Source organism: Staurois parvus, unplaced genomic scaffold, assembly GCF_062004578.1.
Source record: "Staurois parvus isolate SC_StPar_1 unplaced genomic scaffold, SC_StPar_1.0 ptg000209l, whole genome shotgun sequence".
Taxonomy (NCBI): Eukaryota; Metazoa; Chordata; class Amphibia; order Anura; family Ranidae; genus Staurois; species Staurois parvus.
In genome coordinates, this window is record NW_028318005.1 from 4,472,255 (window position 1) to 4,494,749 (window position 22,495).

The 22,495-nt window shown below is 41.4% G+C and overlaps 1 protein-coding gene across 3 annotated transcripts in view; it reads right to left on the bottom strand.

The window, feature by feature from the left end:
* The window catches only part of SYN2 (synapsin II), a 409,545-nt gene that overhangs the window by 54,301 nt on the left and 332,749 nt on the right, over nucleotides 1-22,495 (bottom strand). For all 3 annotated transcript variants that reach the window (XM_089678700.1, XM_089678702.1, XM_089678701.1), the window contains exons 9-10: nucleotides 21,266-21,368; nucleotides 6,971-7,120 (exon numbers count right to left, since the gene is read on the bottom strand). In XM_089678700.1, coding sequence (XP_089534826.1) covers nucleotides 6,971-7,120; nucleotides 21,266-21,368 — 253 coding nt within the window. The remainder of the gene's footprint in view (nucleotides 1-6,970; nucleotides 7,121-21,265; nucleotides 21,369-22,495) is intronic.

Below are 22,495 nucleotides of genomic sequence, written 5' to 3' on the forward strand. Positions count from 1 at the left end.
ACTATCCCACAACTTTTGTGGTTTGTCCACATGGCTTTTGGCATACTGCAGTCGACTCTTCTTATTCTTTGGAGACAGCAAGGGGGTACGCCTGGGAGTTCTGGCACGGAGGCCTTCATTACGCAGTGTGCGTCTTATTGTCTGGGCTGAAACTTCTGTACCCACATCTGACAAATCTTTTCTCAGTTCCTCAGCAGTCACACGGGGACTTCTCTCCACTCTACGCTTCAGGTAGCGCACAGCAGTCGAAGTCAGCATCTTCTTTCTGCCACGACCAGGTAGCGTTTCAACAGTGCCCTTTGCCTTGAATTTGCGAATGATGCTTCCTAAGGTGTCTCTTGGTATGTTTAACATCTTTGCAATCTTCTTATAGCCATTGCCCTTCCTGTGAAGAGAAATCACCTCTTCTCTTGTCTTCCTGGACCATTCTCTTGCCTTCACCATGTTTGTAACCACACCAGTAAATGTCTAGAAGGAGCTGAGTATCACAGTCATTTTAAAGCTGCCTAATTGGTGCTTATTATGCTTGATTGCTGCTCGGTGACATCCACAGGTGTTTTCAATACCTGATGGAAAGCACCTGTATGAACCTCTGTTCTTCAGAGTGGTAGTCTTTAAGGGGTTGAATAATTGTGGCAATGAAGAAACCACATAAGAACCATTTACTACTGTATTACATAAACAATTGATGTCATTTTAGTTGCATTTGGGTAGTTACAACGTCCTTGTAGGATTTGATTCTGAATACAATTCCAAATGTACACTATAGTCCCTAAACCCCTTTACAGCATTGGGGGTTGAATAATTTTGGTCACAACTGTATATATATAATATATATATATATATAAATATATATATATATATATATATATATATATATATATATATTTAACTATATTGAATATGGCCACAACTGTAGTATTTCAAATGTATGGCAATATATTTGGGAAGAATATTTTTTTAAAATTGTTTAAATATATTTTTCTTCCATGTGGGTATATATATATATATATATATATATATATACCTAAACTTAGGCTTTAATTGTAAAACTTTCAACACTTTTGATGATGTCTACTACGAAGAAACGCATGGGATGGGGCTGGCAGACGTGACGTCATTCCGCATGTTCTATCAGAAGTTGGACAGGACAAAAGGTCTTACCAATTGGATGCATATAATGCATTACTTATTTAATAAACTGCTGGTTTTAAGACATTACCCTATGAAAGTTGCTCTTTACTCTATGGTGTTTTATAAGGGGGAACCTGTGAACATCTCCCAGGATGTGTTGAAACCTGTTATCTTCGGAATGGGAAGGATTTAACCCCACATGCACTGTCTGACCACTTATTATATAGTGTTTAAATACATCTGGTAAGGATCCTGCGTAATGCATGGTGTGGAGTATGGATTGCTTGGTGTATCCTTTTGCTGATTCACTATACGACTGAGTGGACTTGCTGGATGTTATCTGGATCTGAAGTTTATTATGAGCACAGTGTTTTTGGGGGGTTTATGGACACCTTTTGGACACTAATATTTGTATTGATACACAGTTGGAATTTGATTTAATCTTTAAGTACACATATTGACTTATAAGGAGTAACACAAATTTGGGACATACGGTTATTTATTTGTTAATTGTTTTGTGTGTATTATATTATAGCACTGCACTTTTTTTGTATGTATGGCTGCACAGCATCCTCTAATGGTAACAAATGCTGCATGCAACAGGTAATACATATAGAAAATACATGATAAAGAAAAGCTTTTTTAAAAGATCTGCAACTAGCACCCCTGCTATGAGGCTGGCACCTTTATTTTGAGAAACTGCTGAGATTATGACTACAAGCAGTGCCGTATTGGTTCACAGTACAGTGAGTAAATAAACTCATGCCTCCCATTCCAGTAATGTATATTTTGGTATCGAGATGGTGATATGATCATGCCGGCAGCTCCATTATTCAAATGGTTACCACCAGTAATGTATTATTGCAACCTGGACTATATCCTCTCACCCTGATCAAACTATGATCTCAACCAATCTCCTTCTAAAATATACTTAATTACATAAAAATCTTTGGCATGCTATCCTAGCCCTACCCTCCTCAATAAACTATATTGGAGGTAAATGACACCTATAAAGTATTTCAGTGAGCAGCAGAATTGATATACATTTGTTTGTGGGTTTTCTGGCTTTTTTCCTGCTCATAAAAGTTTGTGTAGCCGTAGAAGTGCATTATAAATGACAGCAAGCGTTAAATGTTATAATTGCAGGCAAAGGCAAGATGTGCCTAAAAGCGGGATTAGGACGCCACCTGCTGGTGAATATAAGTACTCTTTGTATTATTACTAAGGTGCAGTTCCAGGTTTGGATAATCCAGGGAAGAATTAGTTTGTCCTTAAAGTTAGGTTCACATCTATGCAGTTTATGTTTGATCTGTTTCTGCAGTGTGTTTTGCACATGCATTTTGTACCCGTTTTTGATGTGTGATGCATTTTGACTTTTTTTCTTGCTGCTAGGCAGACTAAAATGCAAAACGCATCAAAAACGCTGCAAAAACGCACTATATGCTTTTCTGCAGCATTTCCATTGAAGTCTATAGAACCATAAATGCAACTTTTTGCATTTAAAAAAGTCCCTGACCCTTTCAAAAAATCGCACCGAATGAAAACACGGAGATGTGAACATGTCCATTAGAAAGTCATGTTAAATGGACTGTATTGCATTTCTGCAAAATGCTAAACGCTGCAGAAAACGCTTAGGTACAGGAAGTGACCGAATAATAGCAATATCTATGGTATATAGCAGTGTTGTGAGAGATCAGAATGTCTGTGAAGTTTTTATTGCCATCTGTGACCGATGAAAACTGTTTCGCATTTCTTGTCCTGGTGTCTCAAGGATCAATAGTGAGGGGAAATCTCCCAATTAAGTCATGGACAGCAATAAATACATGGCAGTTTCTAAGGCCTCATTCAGACTAGGGTTGCCATCTCATCCCTCTAAAACCGAACACATATTAATCACACAGGTTCTGTAGCTTATTTAATGCAGATTCACATATGTGCAGGTGGTGCCACTGCGGATCCGCACAAAAATCTGTGCAGCCGCACCACCCACACAGATGAATGTGGACCCACAGGCAGGGGCCCGCACTGGAAATTGCAACTGTACTGGGAACCAAGGTTGTGTTTTCCAAAGAAATGTAGGGACTTCTTCCCTGCGTGTCCCGGGGCACGGGAGTCCATTAAAATGAATGGGCTCTCGTGCCCGTGCAAAATGCTGACTGCAGGAACACGGATATGTGAACCAGGGGTAACTGAGTTTAATTACCACCATAATCAGCCACAGAACCCGCCCTTGAGCAGAAATATTGCTACAGGGTGGCATGGGTGCGCAAAGTCACGTATATATATTGCAGCTCGGCTGTCAATCACCGGGTCCCGGCCGGTGATTACTCGCCAGCGCCCAGTGATTGTCGAGCATCTCTGATGGGGAGGAGAAATGTTTGTAAACAATACAGTTCTCCTCCCTGTCAGCTCATGCACACTGCTTTGGATGGCTGTGCAGAGCACGGCCATGCAAAGCAGTGTGCTTACAGTGAAGCACACGGACACAGACACAAGTAAAACAGCACACAGTTAACCCTTTGGTCACCCCAGATGTTAACCCATTCCTGCCCAGTGCCATTAGTACAGTGTCAGTGGTTTTTTTTTAGCACTGATCACTGTATTGGTGTCACTGGGGATGTCAATGACACCAAGTCAGTTCCCCTCAGTGTCAGAATACCCACAGTCCCGCTATAAGTCACTGATTGCTGCCATTACTAGTACAAATAAAAATACAAAAAAATTCCATTATATATACTGCCATTAATAAATGCTATAACTGTAAACCAAGTAATTTACACGTATTAGCAAAAAGTTAAAAATATGTTGTTTTTTCTCAAAATTGTCAGACTTTTTCTTTTATAGCGTAAAGGCAATCAAATACCACCAAAAGAAAGTTAAATTAGTGGGGAAAAAAGGATGTAAATTACATTTGGGTGCAACGTTGCATGACTGCGCAATTTTCAGACAAAGTAACGCAGCCCCGTAGCTCAAAAAATGGGCTTGTCAGGAAGGGGGGGGGGGGTAAATCCTCAGGAAGCCAAGTGGTTAACATGTGTTCGGTTTTGAGGGATGAGGTGGCAACCCTAATTCAGACGGGCATTGAGATGCCAAACTGGGATGAGTGGCTGTGCGGCCGCATCCCAATAGACATCAATGGGCTCTATGCATGTGCAAAAACCTAACAATCCTCTAGGATTTTTAAAATACCAACATATCACACAATAAATAAAGTCAACCAAAGTTTTTTATATCTGTTAAAATGTTACATTAAAATCTACTGTTACAGTCATGTACTCTCAATACATATAATCCAAATGATTGTAGATTATTATTACAGGTACTTCTATAGCACCATCAATTTCTGCAGAGCTTTACATATACAGGCATGCCTCGGTTTATGAATTTAATTGCAGGAATTTTTGTATAACGAAAAATTCGTAAACCGAAACGTCGTTTCCCAAAACCAATTCATCCGTTCTGGATGTCAGAAAAAAGTAAACGCTACTAAAATACCGCATGAGTTATTTTATCAAGTCATGCGGTATTTTAGTAGTGAAAACCATGTGTTAATGTTTCAGCTGTCAGCGGGGTTCCCCACTGACAGCTGAATGTAAAAGAATTGCTGGCAATTAAAAAAATAAATATACAAACGGCGTGGGGTCCCCCCTCCCATCCATACCAAGCCTTTCGGGTCTGGTATGGATTTTGATGGGAACTCCCATGCCAAAATTAAAAAAAAATGTTTTTTAAAATTTTGACACCCGAGTGATCCCGCCCCAGGTGACATCATTAATGTCACATGGGGTGGGGTCACATGCGTGATGTCCCCGGGTGGCCCTTACATATATAAGAACTGTCAAACCACAAAGCAGGCAGACAGCTGGGAGCCATCGTTGGAAGCGGAGACTTTTTTTTTTTAATTCTTTTTTGGGGGCGGAGGCAGACATTGTGATTGACGTTGGATCTACTGTGGGGGACATTCTTTTATTTTTTTCTTTTAAAAAAAGACTTGTCAAAGACCGTGTCCTGTCTTTTTTCACACTACACTTTTTGTTTTTTGTGAAAGAGTAGCGGGACCATGTACCCCATACTCATTCACATGGGCGGGGTGGGGCGGGATCTGTTAAATGGAGCTTCCAGATTCCGGTAAGCCCCCTGCCCGCAGACCCCCACAACCACTGGCCAGGGCTGTGGGGAAGAGGCCCTTGTCCCCATCAACATGGGGACAAGGTGCTTTGGGTGGAGCCCCCCCTGCCCCAAAGCACCCCCCCATGCTGAGGGCATGTGGCCTGATATGGTTCAGGAGGGGGTTCACTCCCTCGTCCCCCCCTTTCCTGACCTGCCGGGCTGCATGCTCAGATAAGGGTCTGGTATGGATTTTGGGGGGGACTCCCACGCCATTTTTTTTTATTTTGGCGTGGGAGTTCCCCTCAAAATCCATACCAGACCTGAAGGACTTGGTATGGATGGAGAGGGGAGCCCCCTGTGGTTTTTTTATTATTTTATGGTGCCGGTTTTTAAATGTAATTACCGCTTTTTCTTTTCTTCACTATAGCTCAGAAACTTTCCCCCCAGCTAAAAGAGAAAGTTTCCTTTTAGTTTATTTCCCCAAGTTAAAAGAAACAATATTTCTTTTAAACCGGGGAAAGTGACAGCTAATTCTGTGAGCTATAGTGAAGAAAAAAAAAAGTCACCAATTGCATTTAAAAATCAGCACCGACATACACTTTATATGGTGAAAAAAATTCGTAAACTGAGGCATTATTTTCAATGGATTTTCATTCATAAACCAAAAATTACGTTAACCAAGCGTTTGTAAACTGAGGTTCACCTGTATATATATATATATTGTACATTCACATCAGTCCCTGCCCTCAAGGAGCTTACAATCTAAGGTCCCTAATTCACATTCATACATACACATACTAGGGCCAATTTAGACAGGAACCTACCAACCTACTAGCATGTCCTCTTGGAGTGTGGGAAGAAACCAATGAAAGCACAGGGAGAACATGAAAACTCCAGGCAGGTAGTGCCGTGGTTGGGATACAACATACTTACAAAGGTTTACTCTAAAGTAGACCTTGCACTAAAATGCAATGTCCCTTTAATACATACTGCCCATTCCTACAATGCAATATAACTGTACGAAAAGAACTATGGTGAAAAGTTAGAAAGTATACTTACCTTACCTCTGGCTTTTCAGTTTGCAGGGCAAGTATATTTTATAACTTTTCTCTCTTTTTTAGGTATAGAAATGTTCCTACATCTAGGCTCAGGTACATTGTGGGAATAGAAAAACAATTTGCATATCTACTACTTAGGGAGTCACAGCACTACATTGCTTACAGATTCATATTTCTATTTCCAAGGTGCCATTGCTAACTCAGTGTAGCTAAAGCCAAACATGCAGAATCAGAAGATGTACAGGGGATTTCTGTTCCAATGACAGATAAGAGAGGAATTCCCTGCACTTTGCAAAGATTTCATCTAACTGCCAGTTTTGTCTCTGGAACAGGAAGTGAAGGGAAACCTTCCTAACCAGACACAAACATACACAAAAAAAAATAATAATAATAAATAGATTTTTCATACCATATAGAATAAAAAAAGAAAAACATTTGTACTATACATACACTTTAAGCGGATACAGGAAAACATCCCTATGAATAGCAACAATGTACCAGGCACTAAACAATGATGGTAACAGCAGTCAAGACAAGGTGCCAAAGAGCCATAAGATTTACCTGACCCCTATAGCTCCTCCACTACCACATCAGTACAATGGCAAATGTTGCTTGCTTTTGTATGTATTCTGGATATGTTACATGACTTTATACTGGAATCTAGATACCTGTGGCTGGGTGATTGCTGTTGGTCTCTGTGGGGAGGGAATTGGAGTTTTGGACAGAGCCTGATTCATCCTGGCCACAACTAAATCAGCAATTGTTTGTCGATCCTCTGCTTGATGCTCACCAATCACTGGCATTGTGCAGTCCATAACCTGCCAAAAAAGACCAGAACTAGTCATCATACATTAAGGATACAGTATTACTAACAAATTGTTTCTAAAAGTTGAATTCTGAGCATAAAAGCATTCATTTAAATATTTATTTCAGGTACTTATATAGCGCCATCAATTTACGATTTACATATATATTGTACATTCACATCAGTCCCTAACCCTCAAGGGGTGTACAATCTAAGGTCCCTAACTCACATTCATACACATACTAGGGCAAATTTAGACAGGATCCATTTAACCTACCAGTATGTCTTTGGAGTGTGGGAGGAAACCGGAGTAACTGAAGGAAACCCACGCAGGCACAGGGAGAACATGTAAACTCCAGGCAGGTGGTGCCATGGTTGGGATTCAAACCAACGACCCTAGTACTGCCAGGCGCAAGTGCTATCCATTTAGCTACTGTGCTGCCCATGAGGGAAACATATTCCTCAATAGTCACAAATCCACTTAGTATACACCAAATGCCATTGAAAACACAATTATTGCCTTGTAAAATTAGTGGTGACATCGTAAGTGTGGTATGCATAGCCTGTGCAGAGAAATTAGCTGTGGGAGGGACCCAGTGGGCCCAGCCACTATGGCCTGCCTGCAGAAAACTACAGGAGGGGGCATGGATAAGACCAGTCACCCTGAGCATAGGACAGAGAGCAACAGTGGCTGGTCTTTCATACAGGAAGCTCCTGCAATGTTCCATGCTGGATTACTGGATTTAAAGCAGGGTAGTGCTAGATGCTAGTGCAGTCCCCACAGATTGGCAATCCTGCTGTTCACAGGTATCTCTGGTGTTCTTCCATGCAGAGTAGAGACCTTAAGACAGGGAGTACATCACTTCCTGGATCACCACGTGAAAATAAAGGGAAAAAGCCTAAGGACAAAAAAACAAAAACAAATGTGGCCACCACACTTAACCACTTCAGCTCCTAAAGGTTTTCCCCCTTCATGACTAAGCCATTTTTTGCTAAACTGCACTGCGCTACTTTAACCGGTAGTAACGCAACTCTGTATTCAAATGAAATTTGTATAATTTTTTTTCACACAAGCAAAGCTTTCTTTTGGTGGGTTTTTTTATTTTTTGCGATATAAATGAATTTTTGAAAAAAAACAAAACAATATTTTTTACTTTCTGCTATAAAGCAAATTCAATAAAAAAAATTTTATATCACATTTCTTCATAAATTTTGCCAAAATGTATTCTGCTACATGTCTTTGATAAAAACATAAAAAAAGTATACGGTATATTGATTGGTTTGCATGGAAGTTATAGTGTCTACAAACTATGGTGTATATACTGGATATTTTTTTTCTTTTATACTAGTAATGGCAGTGATCAATGACTTATAATGGGGCTGTAGGAGTGCAGCGGGGGCATTCTGACACTAACTGATGCTGTGGAGAAAGTACTAACTGACAATGACATCACCAGTGACATTATTACAGTGATAATACTATTCGCTGTCACTGTACTATGGATTTTAAGGGGAACCCCACACCAAAATGAAATAAAAAAAAATTGTGTGGGGTTTCCCCCCCAAAATCCATACCTGACCCTTATCCAAGCATGCAGCTCAGCAGGCCAGTTGAGGGGGCAAGTGACCCCTCAACATGAAGGAGCACTTTGGGGTAAGGGGAATCCCCCCCAAAGCACCTTTTCCGCATGTTGATGAGGACAAGGCCCTATTCCCCACAACCCTGGCCCAGTGGTTGTGGGGTTGTGTGGGGTGACTTATTGGAATCCGTGCCCCCAGATTCTGCCCCCCCCCCCGGGAATAAGTAAGGTGTGTAAAAGTGTAAAAAGTAAGTAAAAACAACTGTCCTTTAAAAATCAAAAAATAAATGTCCCCCCAAAGTAGATCCAATATCAATCACCATGATTGCCGTCCGCCTACCACCCTCCCCCAAAAAAAGAGCTCTGCACCTGACAAAGGCTCCGCTGTCTGACAGTTCTTAAATAACTAAGGGGCGGGACACCTAATGCCTAACCAAATAACCAAAAATTTGTCTGAATTTTTATTCAGACCGTAACGATTTGCACATGTCTAGCAATATTAAATTTTCTGAAATTTCTTGCTTCTCCGCCTGTAAAGATGCAAACCAATGTTTTCCAAACACCATCTCCTGGCTCAGCCCACTGCAGATTCCCCACTCACTGAGGAATGAGAGAGTTTGCACACCACGGAATCATGTGAAAAGAAGCTGTAGCTTCACCCATAAGTACTTAGGGAGTATAAATGATCATGCAAACTGCGATGAAGGTAAACTGAGTGAGTGTTATGCTGCACAGTTGCAGTTTTGTAGGAACTATTAGGTCAATTATTAATTTTTTTTTTTTACTGCTTGTAAACTTGGATAAAGAGAAATTTTCCCCTCCTAATGTAAGTTTCAGTCTTTTTCCCCACTTCCCTTTGGTGTTTTGTTATGATGGATTTATATACTTAAAGTGGTGATAAACCTCAGACATGAAATATGAATAAAGCATATCCCTCTACAGTTTGTACTTGTCTCAGTCCAGAGCACTAAGTGTCATTTCTGTCTGGGGAGATGACTGTGTCTTCCTGTTTCTCACAGCCACCTCCTAATGACATGGCATCAAATCTCTCACATGTACAAAAAGAGATGGAGGAGAAAGGAGGATAGTAAGGCCTCCTGGGATATTAATGTCACATATCACATTACTATCCTCTATTGAAAGAACAGACATGGCCCCAGATTTCTGTCTGCTTGTGCGTAAGATCTGATGCTGCCTGTTTACCACCTCATTCTATAGAGAAAGTAATTCCTCCTGGGATATGTGACATCGGTGTCAGTGGTAGCCACAGGAGGGGAGTGGAATGTCACTCAATCCTGGGCAAGAATGAAGGCTGGCTGATCTTTTTGTAATTTTTTTCTTTTTTTATCAAAAACTTTTTTAAAAGTGTGGCGGAGGGTATTAAATTGTTGCAAAAGTCAATCTTGAGTGAAAGTCTGCTTTATTATGACTAAAGTATTCAACGCCCCCCACCCTAATTTAGTTTTTTCTCCCCCCTACCTGTACTGCTGTGTTCTCTTAAAAACATGTCCTCACCTGCACGGCAGATCCACTATTGTCCTGCTGAGGACCAGGTACACATTACTGTGGCGTAGTTCAGAATGGTGGTGGGGGGCCAGGCCAAAGAAAAAAAAAATAAAACAAAAACACCCCAAATAAAACAAAAAAAAACCCCAAATAAACTCCAATTGGGGAGGGGATGTGATTGGGAAGTGACTGTAAACTATCATTTTTTGAAAATGTAAAATAAAAAAAATTATATATTTACCTGCTTTGGCAGTTCCTTACCCCCGCTGATGCTCTCCGCTCCTTCCTCCTATGAGTGCCCCCTAAGTAAGCCATGTGCTGAGAGGGCACTTATGTGGGCACACTCCCAAACCGTGTGGTGTGCATCCATAGACACACATAGCACAGCTCAGCCATGCCCTTGCTCCCTCCTCACAGGATATGACTGACAGCAACAGCATTCTATGGCACCCACTCAACGGTGTATTTTGGTTCTGTGCTGCCCTAGGTAACGAACAAAATCGGAGCCCCCCCCGGGGGAGAGAGCCTGACACCGACCAACCCCCCCCCCATGGAGAGTGCATGACATTGACCACTAACTCCCATGCCCCCTCCATCCGAGAGAGAGTTCCATTAACATACAAACCCCCTCCCTTCCCAGAGAGAGAAAGACACTCACCTTCACAGCTTCAGATATCCCTGGGAACAAGAGTCAGGCTCTGCATAGACCATCAAACAGTCTGGAGCCTCTCTCAGATCCCACCTGGTCCCCGTGCTGCATGTGTCTCTTCTTCCAGGGGGCAGTGCTGCCCCCCTGAAAAATGCCGCCATAGGCAAATGCCTTGTTTGCCTTGTGGTAAATACAGCCCTGCTCCCACCGTTGCCTGTGTCTCCAGTGAGAAGTCTCCAGTTTAGGCCACCAATTCACAAAAAGAACATTGGGGAACTGGAGAAAGAGAAGGGCAACCAAATTGATAGGAGCTCAGCTATGAGGAAAGATTAGAGGAACTGAATGTATTCTCTCTTGAGAAGAGGAGATTAAGGTTGGATATGATCACCACATATAAATACATCAGTGGTTCATATAGTGAACTCGGTGTAGAGCTATTCACCCTGAGGTCATCACAGAGGACAAGGGGGCACTCTTTACTTCTGGAGGAAAAAAAATGTAATCTCCAAATACGGAAAGGTTTCTTCACAGTAAGAGCTGTGAAAATGTGGAATAGACTCCCTCAATTGTTGGTTCTGGCCAGCTCAGTGGATTGCTTTAAAAAAAAGGTCCTGGATTCTTTCCTAGATACACATAATATAAATGGATATTAACATTTATAGGTAAAATCGATGCAGGGAATATGCAATTGCCTCTCGGGGATCAGGAAGGAATTTTTTTCCCTGCAGCAGCAAATTGGATTGTGCTTTGCTGGGTTTTTTACTTTCCTCTGGATCAATGGTGGGTATAGGATTATAACTTTTTTTTTTTTGTTGAACTGGATGGACTTTTGTATTTTTTCAGCCAGACTATCTATGCAAGTATGTAAGAAAGAGAGGAGAACAGAGCTGCAAATGGAAAAGCATTAGATCGGTGGAGTTAAGTAAGTGTTTAAGGTTGGGGGGTGGGGGTAACGGGTAGTCGGGTGTTTTTTTACCTTAAAAAATTATTAGACTTTAGAACCATTTTAGGTTCTGCATTAATGTAAAATCTTCCTTTAACATGATAAACAAGCACAACAGTTTATATTTTCCCGCTACACTTTGAGTGTCGCCAGTTATATGGGTATGAAACCGCCTTAACATGACAGATTAGTATTTATAGCAAGAGATGTAGCTTAAATAAACTATTCCATAAGTATAAAAGAGAAAAAAACACAATATTTGCTGTTTATAGAATGTAATTTATGCACTGCAGCAGCAAACCGCTAATTTGTGTGTACTGTCAACAATCTAAATATGGAATCGAAGTTAACAGCTAGTAAAAATAGGTTTCTATTAAATACATGTAGATGAAATTAGTTCTTTAACTAAGGAAAAAAAGGTCCTTTTATCTGTCCGCTGTGAAAAATAAACAGATCCTATGTGTACATTTCATAATGTCTTCACTGGTCAAAACACATGGGTCTTTTGCACTGAAGAAAATTGGGCTATTCAGGGAATTTATGTTTGTTCATTTATAAATAATCTTAGAGTGTATAAAAAGAAGACATTTTTTTTGTTCTGGTGGTTATTATGTTAGGGAAACTCGTTTTTAGTGTTCAATGGAACAAGAATATTTATTTATACAGGTTTTATACAGTGCCATATTTATGCAGTTCTTTACACACTGTGCATTTACATCAGTTCCTGCCCTCGAGGAACTTACAATTTAAGGATCCTGTCCTTTCACGTCCCCTAAATTTTTGTAAGATCAGACTTTTTAAAAAAGGCTGCATCCATGGGATACAGGATTCATCATGTCTTAGCCTGAGGGGGTGTTTAGGTGAAGGTCGGGGTTGCTGAGATACATTATAAAGATGATAATAATATTAAAATATGATTGGTTGTATTTATGTTTTTCCCGGCAAAAAAAAAAAAGCCGTTTTCTATGCTGAAGTAAGCTATTTTTGTTTAATTATATATATTTATTTTATTTATTCTGTATATATGTAAATATGTTTTTTTATTATGTTGTTTGTTTGTAAGATTTTTAATAAACAAAAATTTACAATTTAAGGATCCTAATACTTATAAATACATGCATATATACTAGGTCCAATTTTACCAGGAGCAGGGGCGGACTGACCATTTGGAAACTCGGGCACTGCCCGAGGGCCTGGGGTCAGTAGGGGGCCTCATGAGATGCCACTGGTACCTTTTTCATAGGCTTTTTTGAGTTTGGGCAAGGACACAGGGGCCCCATGATCCCTTATTGAGTTGTCAGTTCGCCCCTGACCAGGAGCCAATTAACCTACCAGCATGTCTTAGGAGTGCCCATGCAACTACACGGAGAACATGCAAACTCAATGCAGATGGGATTTTAACTGTTTACTCCTACAAGGGGGTCTGCTATGTCAATGTGCAGCCACACAGAGTGGAAATCCCTGAATAGAGGCACTTTTTACAGGCAACTGCCCCAATCTATAACTGGTCTTCACAGTAAGGAGAACATGGAAGGGTGACGCATGTCAAACAACAACAAAGAAAAATTCCCAGCTCAACTTACCAGCCAGTCTGCAACCAATTGAATTATCCTCTCTAATAATTCTTGTTAAAAACAGAAGTTAAGTTTGCACGCATTTGCAAACAAATACGTAAGCTGCGGAGCCATCCTAACTCTATAAATTTTGAGAGCCTCCATAGTAGAAGTACATACAGAAGGCCTGGACAGAGGCCACTCCTCCTTAAAGGCACAGGGGAGCACTGAACACCCAGCATAGAGCACAATAGCAGCTAAGGTATCCAGTGCACCCCTCACCAGTATATCAACAGTACAGAAACGTGCTTCTACTATGGAGGCTCTGTCAGGAATGGACTCGCCAATAGTGGTGGGACTCACCTGCCTTGTGGGTTGCAGTACCAGGACTGGCCAGCGGGTGCTCTCAGCAACCAGAGGCTCACTCCTGCAGTCAGCCAAAACACCCGAGGCTGATTGCAGAAGGTGCATATAAGGAATGGCCAGACTTGCAATCAGGGCCTTGGTGTATGTTTCTCAAGAGCCCCTGTACCTGCATCCTGTCTGCTTCCTGTCTGATCCTGCTTGATCCCTGACTCTGACTGAACTCCGCCTGTCCTGACCTCTGCTATTCCTGACCACTCTCCAGTCTGCTCCTTTGGTACCTTGTCTGCCTGATTGTTCCTGACCCGGCCCGTCTGACTACGCTCTGCCTGCTCCTTTGTACCTTGCCTGCCCGTTTGCTACCGACCCGGCCTGCCTGACTACGCTTAGTATTGTTCTTTTGTTATCTGTTGGGGGGTTTGGTTTGTTTGCACTGTGTTTATGTTTAGTCTTGCACTGCGTTTATGTATTGTTTAGTCTTAAATAAATTATATTGTTTATACTATATCTGAAGCCTGTGTTTCCCTGTGTCAGTCCACACACCTCTGGTCATACTCGGAGCCCTGACAGGCTCCCAAAATGTATAGAGTTATGACTGCACAAAATACCGGGGTACCATGGAGAGGCTCTGCAACTTAGACATGTATTTGCAAATGTGTGAAAACCAAACCCTGTTTTTAACGTGAACCGTTAGACAGGATATTTCGGTTGGTTGCAGGCTGACTGGTAAGTTCTGCGGGAATTTTTCTTTGTTGTTATTTGACATGCGTCACCATTCTATGTGCTCCTTACTGCGAAGGCCAGTTATAGATTGGGGCACTTGCCATTTTTTTGTATTGTAGATATACTGGTGAGGGGCGCATTAGATACCTTAGTTGCCATTGTGCTATATACTGGTAGTCCAGTGCATCCCTGTGCCTTTAAGGATGAGTGGGCCCCCTCCAGGCTCACCTGCCCTCGGTCTATCCATTATTATGTATATGCTTCTACTATGGAGGCTCTCAAAAATTATAGAGTTAGGACTACAGAAAATACCGGAGTGCCGTGAAGAGGCTCTGAAGCTTATGCATGTATTTGCAAATGTGTGCAAACAAAACCCTGTTTTTAATGTGAACTGTTAGACGGGATATTTCGGTTGGTTGCAGGCTGGCTGGTAAGTTGAGCTGGGAATTTCTCTTTGTTGTTGCTTGACATTCATCACCTTTCCATGTGCTCCTTAGTCATAGCCATAAAGTACAAGTCAGGACATTACATTTAAGTATAATAAATTCATCTAAAAAAGAGACTCCTCCTCATACCCATTGGGTATTCAATAGATTGATGAGCCAAGTGGCAAGTGCCACGAAATAACCTTGATGGGTGAAGAGATTCACAACAGAAAAACTTTGAAAAGCAAAAAACACAATTGAAAAGTGATTAATATAAAATTAAAATTGGCAATAAAGAATAAAGTCAAAAAGCAAAATGCAAGGATGTCATAAAGTCCATAATACCCCAGGGTACCTACCATTTCAAAATTCAATACAATCTTAATAAAAGTTAACCCTAAGGTGTGCAATATAAGTAACGATCAGAAGGGATATACTGTATAGCTATAAAAGGCAATAAATACTACCATTCAGAATATTATTAGTACCATCTATGGGATAAAACGTTTTAATTCCTGATGACAAAAAAAAAAAAATAAAACTAAAAAAAAAATAGAAGAAGGAGATCCAAGGAGGAAACCTAGTGAAATGGATTTTAAGAAAAAGAGGGGATTGTGCAGGGACTGAAAATGCCAGTAATCATTTAAGAAATAAATCCACATCCCACCTGTGATTAAATCCTGCAGGTGTCCTAGTCTGCAAGGAAAAAATCCATTTTGTTTCTCTTTTTAGTAAAATTTGGTACCTATCCCCCCTCCCGCACTGGTTTTGTAACCCTTTCTAAGCCGCTGAATCTAAAAGAGCCCATTTTAGTGGAATATACCTCCCTAAAGTGTTTGGAAACATTAAGGATGTTTTTTGCATTAGTAGTTAATGTAATTCTAATGCTCTGCTATCCTAATCCATAGAGGTCTGATCATGCATCACACATATTGGAGTACATAAGTTGTACATTCCACTGATATATCACAAAGGTTGAGGCACAGTTTATGTATTCTCAAAAGAGATATGTTTTCCTAGTGGTATTAGAAGTGATGGTTTGACATTTATAGTGCTTAGCACAATAGTTTTTTTTGCACCACAACAATATGATACTGTGGTTGAAAGCCATGTTTTATCAAGGGATTTGGAGAGAAAAAGACTGGGAGACAGCAAATTACCCAAAGTGTGAGAACATCTGTTAGAAAAGCAACATCCCTCCTGTGATCCCCTGTGTGCCCCCCTGCAACGCTTCAAGCTTCCCCTCCCTTTCCTCTCTTCCTGCTGGCTCTTGCAGGTCACACAGGAGACAGGAGGATCGGGTTCAGGATGCAGAGCGGGGAGACGGTAAATTACATATTTACTGGCCCTTCTTTTCCTGAATGGAAAGTGAATGATCAGTACCGATCGCTCCTGTGTCCATTCATAACTGAGACATAGTAAACTGTGCTTACCATGCATCCGTTTTGTGAATGAATGGCAAGCCGATCTGTACAGAGCACTTCACATACATTCATTGTTCAGTCATATTTCACCAAGCCCCATACCTCCCAAATAAAAAAAAATATATAAACAAAAACATTTAAAAAACAATAATTAAAGTTGAACTTTAGGCACCTTTCACACAGGCGATCCAATCAGGCCCTCCTGTTGGTTTTTAAGGCAGACCTGATTGGACCCTCCATTCAGCCCTATGGACCAGTGGGTGTAAACAGACTTGTGTCCATTTACACCCACCTACATCCAATCCAAACCAGTCCGCCCTTAAAAAAAAACTAAGGGGATCTGTCCCCCTCTATCTAGGAGGATCAGATCGGAGGGCAGTTAGGTGTAAGCAGACAGTGGAACTGAGTGGACACAGACTTGTCGTCTGCCCATTTTGCTCTGATCAGCAAGGGATCAGCGGACAGATCCCCTGCTGTTCATAACAGAGTCCACCCCACGTGAAAGGGGTCTTGAAAAAAAATAGCAAACAGGCAAGATTTTTAATGCAGAAGGCCCATTTCACACAGTGGGTTCGAACTGGACCACCAGTCGTTTTTTTCAGGTGGACCTGACTAGATGGTCCATTCACCCCTATGGACCAGCGGAAGTACACGGACTTGTAAAAAGCAGAACACTATGGGAGCTAGAGAGGAGTTTACTCATCTGTACTCATACTTATCTTTACTCAAGGTCTTTGCACACAGTGTTTTACTCAGGATCATTCTGTAAATTAGATCCTGAATATAAACATCATTAAATGATGATGTCCATGTGCATGAGGCCTTAGAGATGAGTGAAGCAAAAAAAGCAATGTCAGCATTAGCCTAAAAAAGGCGCCTGCACTCACTGCTCTGCACTCCAATAGAATTTCAGGGTCTATGCACACTAGACGCTTGAAAAAAAGTGGGAACCTCTGGCAGAAAAAAGAGGCTTAAAAAGGCTAATAATTTCTCACTTTATGTGTGTTTGCGTTTATAAGCTTTTTTTTTCAAAAACATTCCATTCTGCCTATTTTTTTATTACAATCGATTCACACATGCACCTAAATACTGTGTTAATGCACGTCTGTTTTTTGTTTTGTTTTTACCTTGTAAATGCTCCTCTTGAAATATGCCTGAAAATGCCCAAATGCATATGTCCACATAGGCTAACAGAGTTGCATCTACAGGCTGAGATAAAAAAAAGCGCCAAACGTCTATATAAGCAGCATTTTTTATGCCCGGTGTGCATCAGGCTTCAATGTTTCACCAAAATTTGCTTCTGCTATTTTACCATTCGGCATGCTTGAAATGCTTCCAGACACTGCCTGGCAACCATCCTCTTTTCTGCCCATCGCTCTGCTAATCCTTGAGTCCATCAAGCCAGGCTGAAATATTGTATGGTGTTGTCCTTTTTAAAGGACAACTCTATCTCAAACAAAATAGTTGCATTTTATGAATATAAGTTAAGTTCAAATTCTGCTATTAGTCATTTAAGAAATGAAAAAGGAAGGCAGCAACTGAAATCTCCAAAAACTGCGGTTAATCCAAAATAACCAATCACTCTAAATAATGCTATATCCCCTAGATGCAAAAAGTTCCATTTTCTCCCCCCGAAAGTTCAAAATGTCAACACAACAGTCTCTCGGCGTCTGTGATAAATCCTCAAAATGATATACGTTCTCCCAAAATATATTCCACCTTCATGGGAACATTTCTTTTAATCCGTGTAAACCTCAAAAAAAGAAAAGTCAATATAGTGCATTATCCCACATAAATACAAAAATATCATATAATCACCCTCTGTTACTAACATGTCACCCCACTTAGTGTCCACGTCTAAATGGCTGTTATAAACGCCCTTACCCTACCAAAACTTGTATATAGCTCCAATCTCCTATTAATTCACAGTTTTGAATTAATAGGAGATTGGAAGCTATATACAAGTTTTGATAGGGTAAGGGTGTTTATAACAGCCATTTAGATGTGGACACTAAGTGGGGTGACAAGTTAATAACACAGGGTGATTATATGATATTTTTGTATTTATGTGGGATAATGCACTATACTGAGTTTTCTTTTTTTGAGGTTTACACGGATTAAAAGAAATGTTTCCATGAAGTGGATTATATTTTGGGAGAACGTATATCATTTTGAGGATTTATCACAGACGCCGAGAGACTGTTGCGTTAACAACTGAAATCTGCTAGGATATCCAGGAAACACTGCAACTGTGCAAAAGTCAGAATGGGCAATCAATGCAGAATTATTTTATATATTCCACTGCGGCTAGATTTCAGCATATTGTTTTGTGCTTGAAGACAGGACAACAGCCTCCTGCAATTCTATCTCTTCAGTTATGTAAAAAAACTGTGAGAATAGTGCATTGGACTGGAAATACTTGGCCTGCTTGCTTGTGTATGTAAGAGGGGCTTGCAAAGTACAAGCACAAGTCCCTGCCCCACTCTTCTTTTAGAACAGTGACCCTCCTGCTGAGGCTGTAAACCTCCGCCATCTTGTGCCCCACTCCATGCCAGAGAACCTCTTCCAAACATTCCCGTCTGTTAACATTTAGACCTCATGCACACTGGAAGTTTTTAAAGCTGCTTCTTAGAGACTCTGGCATTTTTTTTCCCTGCCTCTAAACTCTCTTGCATGTTGGTCTATGTGTCCATGCGCACATAATCTTTTAGCAGTGTTTAGTGGCAATAGAGTTTGGAGGCACTGCCTCTGCATCCAGGAGCAGCAAAGTTTTGGTAGAAAAAAACGCTTAATGCTGCTAAACGCTGCTAAACGCTGCTAAATGTGCCTAAATGCTAGGCATGTTGAGCACTTCAACATTTATTTATTTCAATAGGCAGAATAAATAAAAATTCTGGCCAATTAAATAAATAAATGCCCAAACACCAAGCACTGCTAAACTGGTTTGAAAAAAACACAGCTTAGGTGAGTTTTTAATGCTGATTTTCTCCTGTTAGAAGAAAAAGCCCTTTACAATAAACCAGTGTGCACAAGGCCTTATATCTCCAAAGGAAGGAATGTCCACATATAGATAGAGGTGCTGCAATTTACTGGTGGTACTTGGGAAACAGCACAGTCATATCACACTGATCGCATTTAATGCACGGTCTGCAGTAGTCACATGTGAAAGCATTGTGCAGCCATTACAGTAAGCCATCATCAACAGTCTCTCTCCACCCAAGGTCGTTAGTATTCAGTGTGATAGGATCTCTGCAATCAGCTCCTCTATAGGTACACCTCTCCCAGGATCCCCCAGGGAAATAGCCTCTCTCAGGGAACTCTTGGCCTGGCCTAAAAGGCCTTTTGCAACCCGCCCTAGCCCCCATCTCCATAAGGGTCATTAAGTCTATAGCCAGCTCTCCTGGGTGCAGGTCTGTCTCTCTTCAACCCTGTCCAGGGTCTCCATCTACTGGCTATATCTGTGTAGATGTGGGGTGGTTGGCTCCCATGCCCCGGCCGCATTAAGACTCCTCCCAACCTATATACGGGGCTTTGACTCACCGAGGGCTCTAGCTCGAGAGGAGAGAAATGCCGATAACCGGCATTTTCGTGTTTACATGTGATCAGCTGTGATTGGACACAGCTGATCATATGACCGAGCTGACATCTTCGGCTCTTTCCCTCGGACACAGCGGACCAGCGATCGCCGCGCTGCGCGCTCCCTGAGCCATGCATGCGCAGTGAGAATGGTAGGACGTCATGTGACGTCGTATCAGAACGAGAGAACCACCTTGCGCCTGTCAATGTACTATAGGACGGGCGGAAGGTGGTTAAAAAAACAGGATGGCCTGGTAATCTTCAGATATGCCCAGATAAAAACAAAAGCCATTGGTAGCTATGCTGTATCCTGAGTATGCATTTTTCAAGGTTTTAGTGGTAAATTTGACATAATGTGTGAGAATTTTTAAGACGAGTCGCAAATACATCTACTAATGTGAACTAAAGTTGACATTACATCATAGATGGTATGGTACAAACCCGATTACATTTTGTTACACCAGTTACAACCTGGTTCATTGCCTTGATCACAGACATAATAACAAGTGGAATACATAAAAACAAACAAAAGAGGGAGCAAACGCCTAGCACATTATCCATTACATTTATTTCAAAATTTAAAAACAGCATACAATATACTCATAAAACTAGTGAGCTCAAAGCATGTATGTGCATAAAGCATGCTGAAGAGTCCGCCTGGAGACAGGATGACATGAAGCAGGTGACGCGTTTCGGGGCCTCTATCTCCTTCCTCAGAGCTATGGCCATAAATAAATCTAGACTAGCCTCTAGAGGGAACCATCAGAGACTTAGCAAACTCATTTTTGTGTCTCTTGATTGATACAGCAATACAGGGCAATGCAGTGCTGTGGGTGGAATGGCATTGTGCAAGGTGCAATGCTGCTAGAATGTAATCTTGGATGCAATATCAGGTCTGTATACAGTATATGCTCTTTCTGAACTATAAAGAGCCTCCTTTTTTAAACTCTGACAACTCCCAATATACCAGCATTTTGACAGTAACCAGAAACCAGCACTCAAATCTCTCTTGCTGCACTCAAATTGAATTGCGCACTTGCTGAGGTGCTGCCCTTGATAGATTGGGGAATCTTGATACTAGCAGAAAAACAAAACTGGGCGCACTCTCCTCATGCAATAACGCAAAAAACTAAAATGTATTACAAATATGCAAAAACATACTCACAAGCCATAAAGGTCATAAAAACAGAGACAAGAAGTCAAAGGTGCCAATCGTGGACAGCATGCGTCCTCGGATAAAGTGCTAACACATTTCGGGAGTTGAACTCCCTTCCTCAGAGCAATAGCAGCATTTTGAGACTTGCCGCTGCCATTTCCTCCCTCTTGACCTAGACACTGGCCCACAAGTGCCATTATGGATACAGCCCTGCTTTCTCCCATCTAAATAATACATACAGCTCTAATATGTTTTCTTACCTCTATAATATAATCCTTTCCATCCTTCCCATGTACCACCTTTACAGCACAAATATCCAGACCTCCAAAGATTTCTGCACATGTGTCAACCCATAGCTTGTACCTAGAAGAAAATAAAAAAATATTAGTAGGAGCACCAAAAAAAAAAAAAAAAACATCAGGAATTAGCAGGTCAGGTCAGATACTGGTACATCTCACAATTAAAATCCAAATGCCCTTAAAGCTGAACCCTGGAGTAAGTAGAAATTCTCCCTTGTGGTGGGTCCCCCCTGCAAGGGTTAAATGCTCACTAAGGCCTAAGGGACCATAAAAAACTCACTTACCCAATCCTCTGCTCCCACAGGCTTCCTTCATGTTGGAAGACCAAACCCCATAGCTTCTTCTCCCCTACATTCCAGTGGCTGCAGGTCCTCTAACATCATCAAGACTGCTGCAAGACCATAGCCCTGCATTAGAAGTGAGGATGCCAAGGAACATTTCACTGCTGGACTGCAGGGGAGCTCCGCCTCCTGGGGGAGCAGAGACCAGGTAAGTACAACTGATTTTCCTGCCCCCAGACCTTAATGAGCATTTACCCCTTGCAGTGCTCCACTGCAAGGGAAGATTTTTACTGTCTGTGGAGTTTAAAATAGAGTATTTGCAGTCAATTTGACAAAGTGCCATCAGTAGTAAAAAAGCCCCCATCCTAAAAAGTTTTCAGAATTTGAAGTCTCATATTCTGCAAAAAAAAAAGTGAGAGAGGTTCCACCACTTCTACCTGTGGGCCCTTACTGGGTTACGATGGGTGATATGATGAGTGGCCAATAAGACACTGTGGGGAAGGGCAGGCTAGCTCTCCATGCAGAAGTTACTTGAGCATCCTGGGGTTCAGAGCTCCTGGCAGGTTTGGGAAGATGAGCACATCCAGCCACCCAACAAAGTCTCAAATTCATTTGTGTTATGAGGTTGACCATCAGTACAGGTGACTTTAAAGTGATATTAAAGGCTTACCGGATCTGATATTGCACAGAGTGGTCCCTTTCCTCCTCTTCTAGAAGTCCCCCAACGGCACTGTCTGCTAGTCCCTGTTCTGGGTGCCCCCTTATCAGGCATGTGCTATGGGGGCATCTGTGAAAGTGCATTCTTAAGCCGGTCTGTGTGCATTGACAAACACAGTGTTGGTAAACCACGCCCCCCCGCTCCCTCCTCAAAGGAGATTGACAACAGCAGCCTATGGATCCAGCTGCCCTT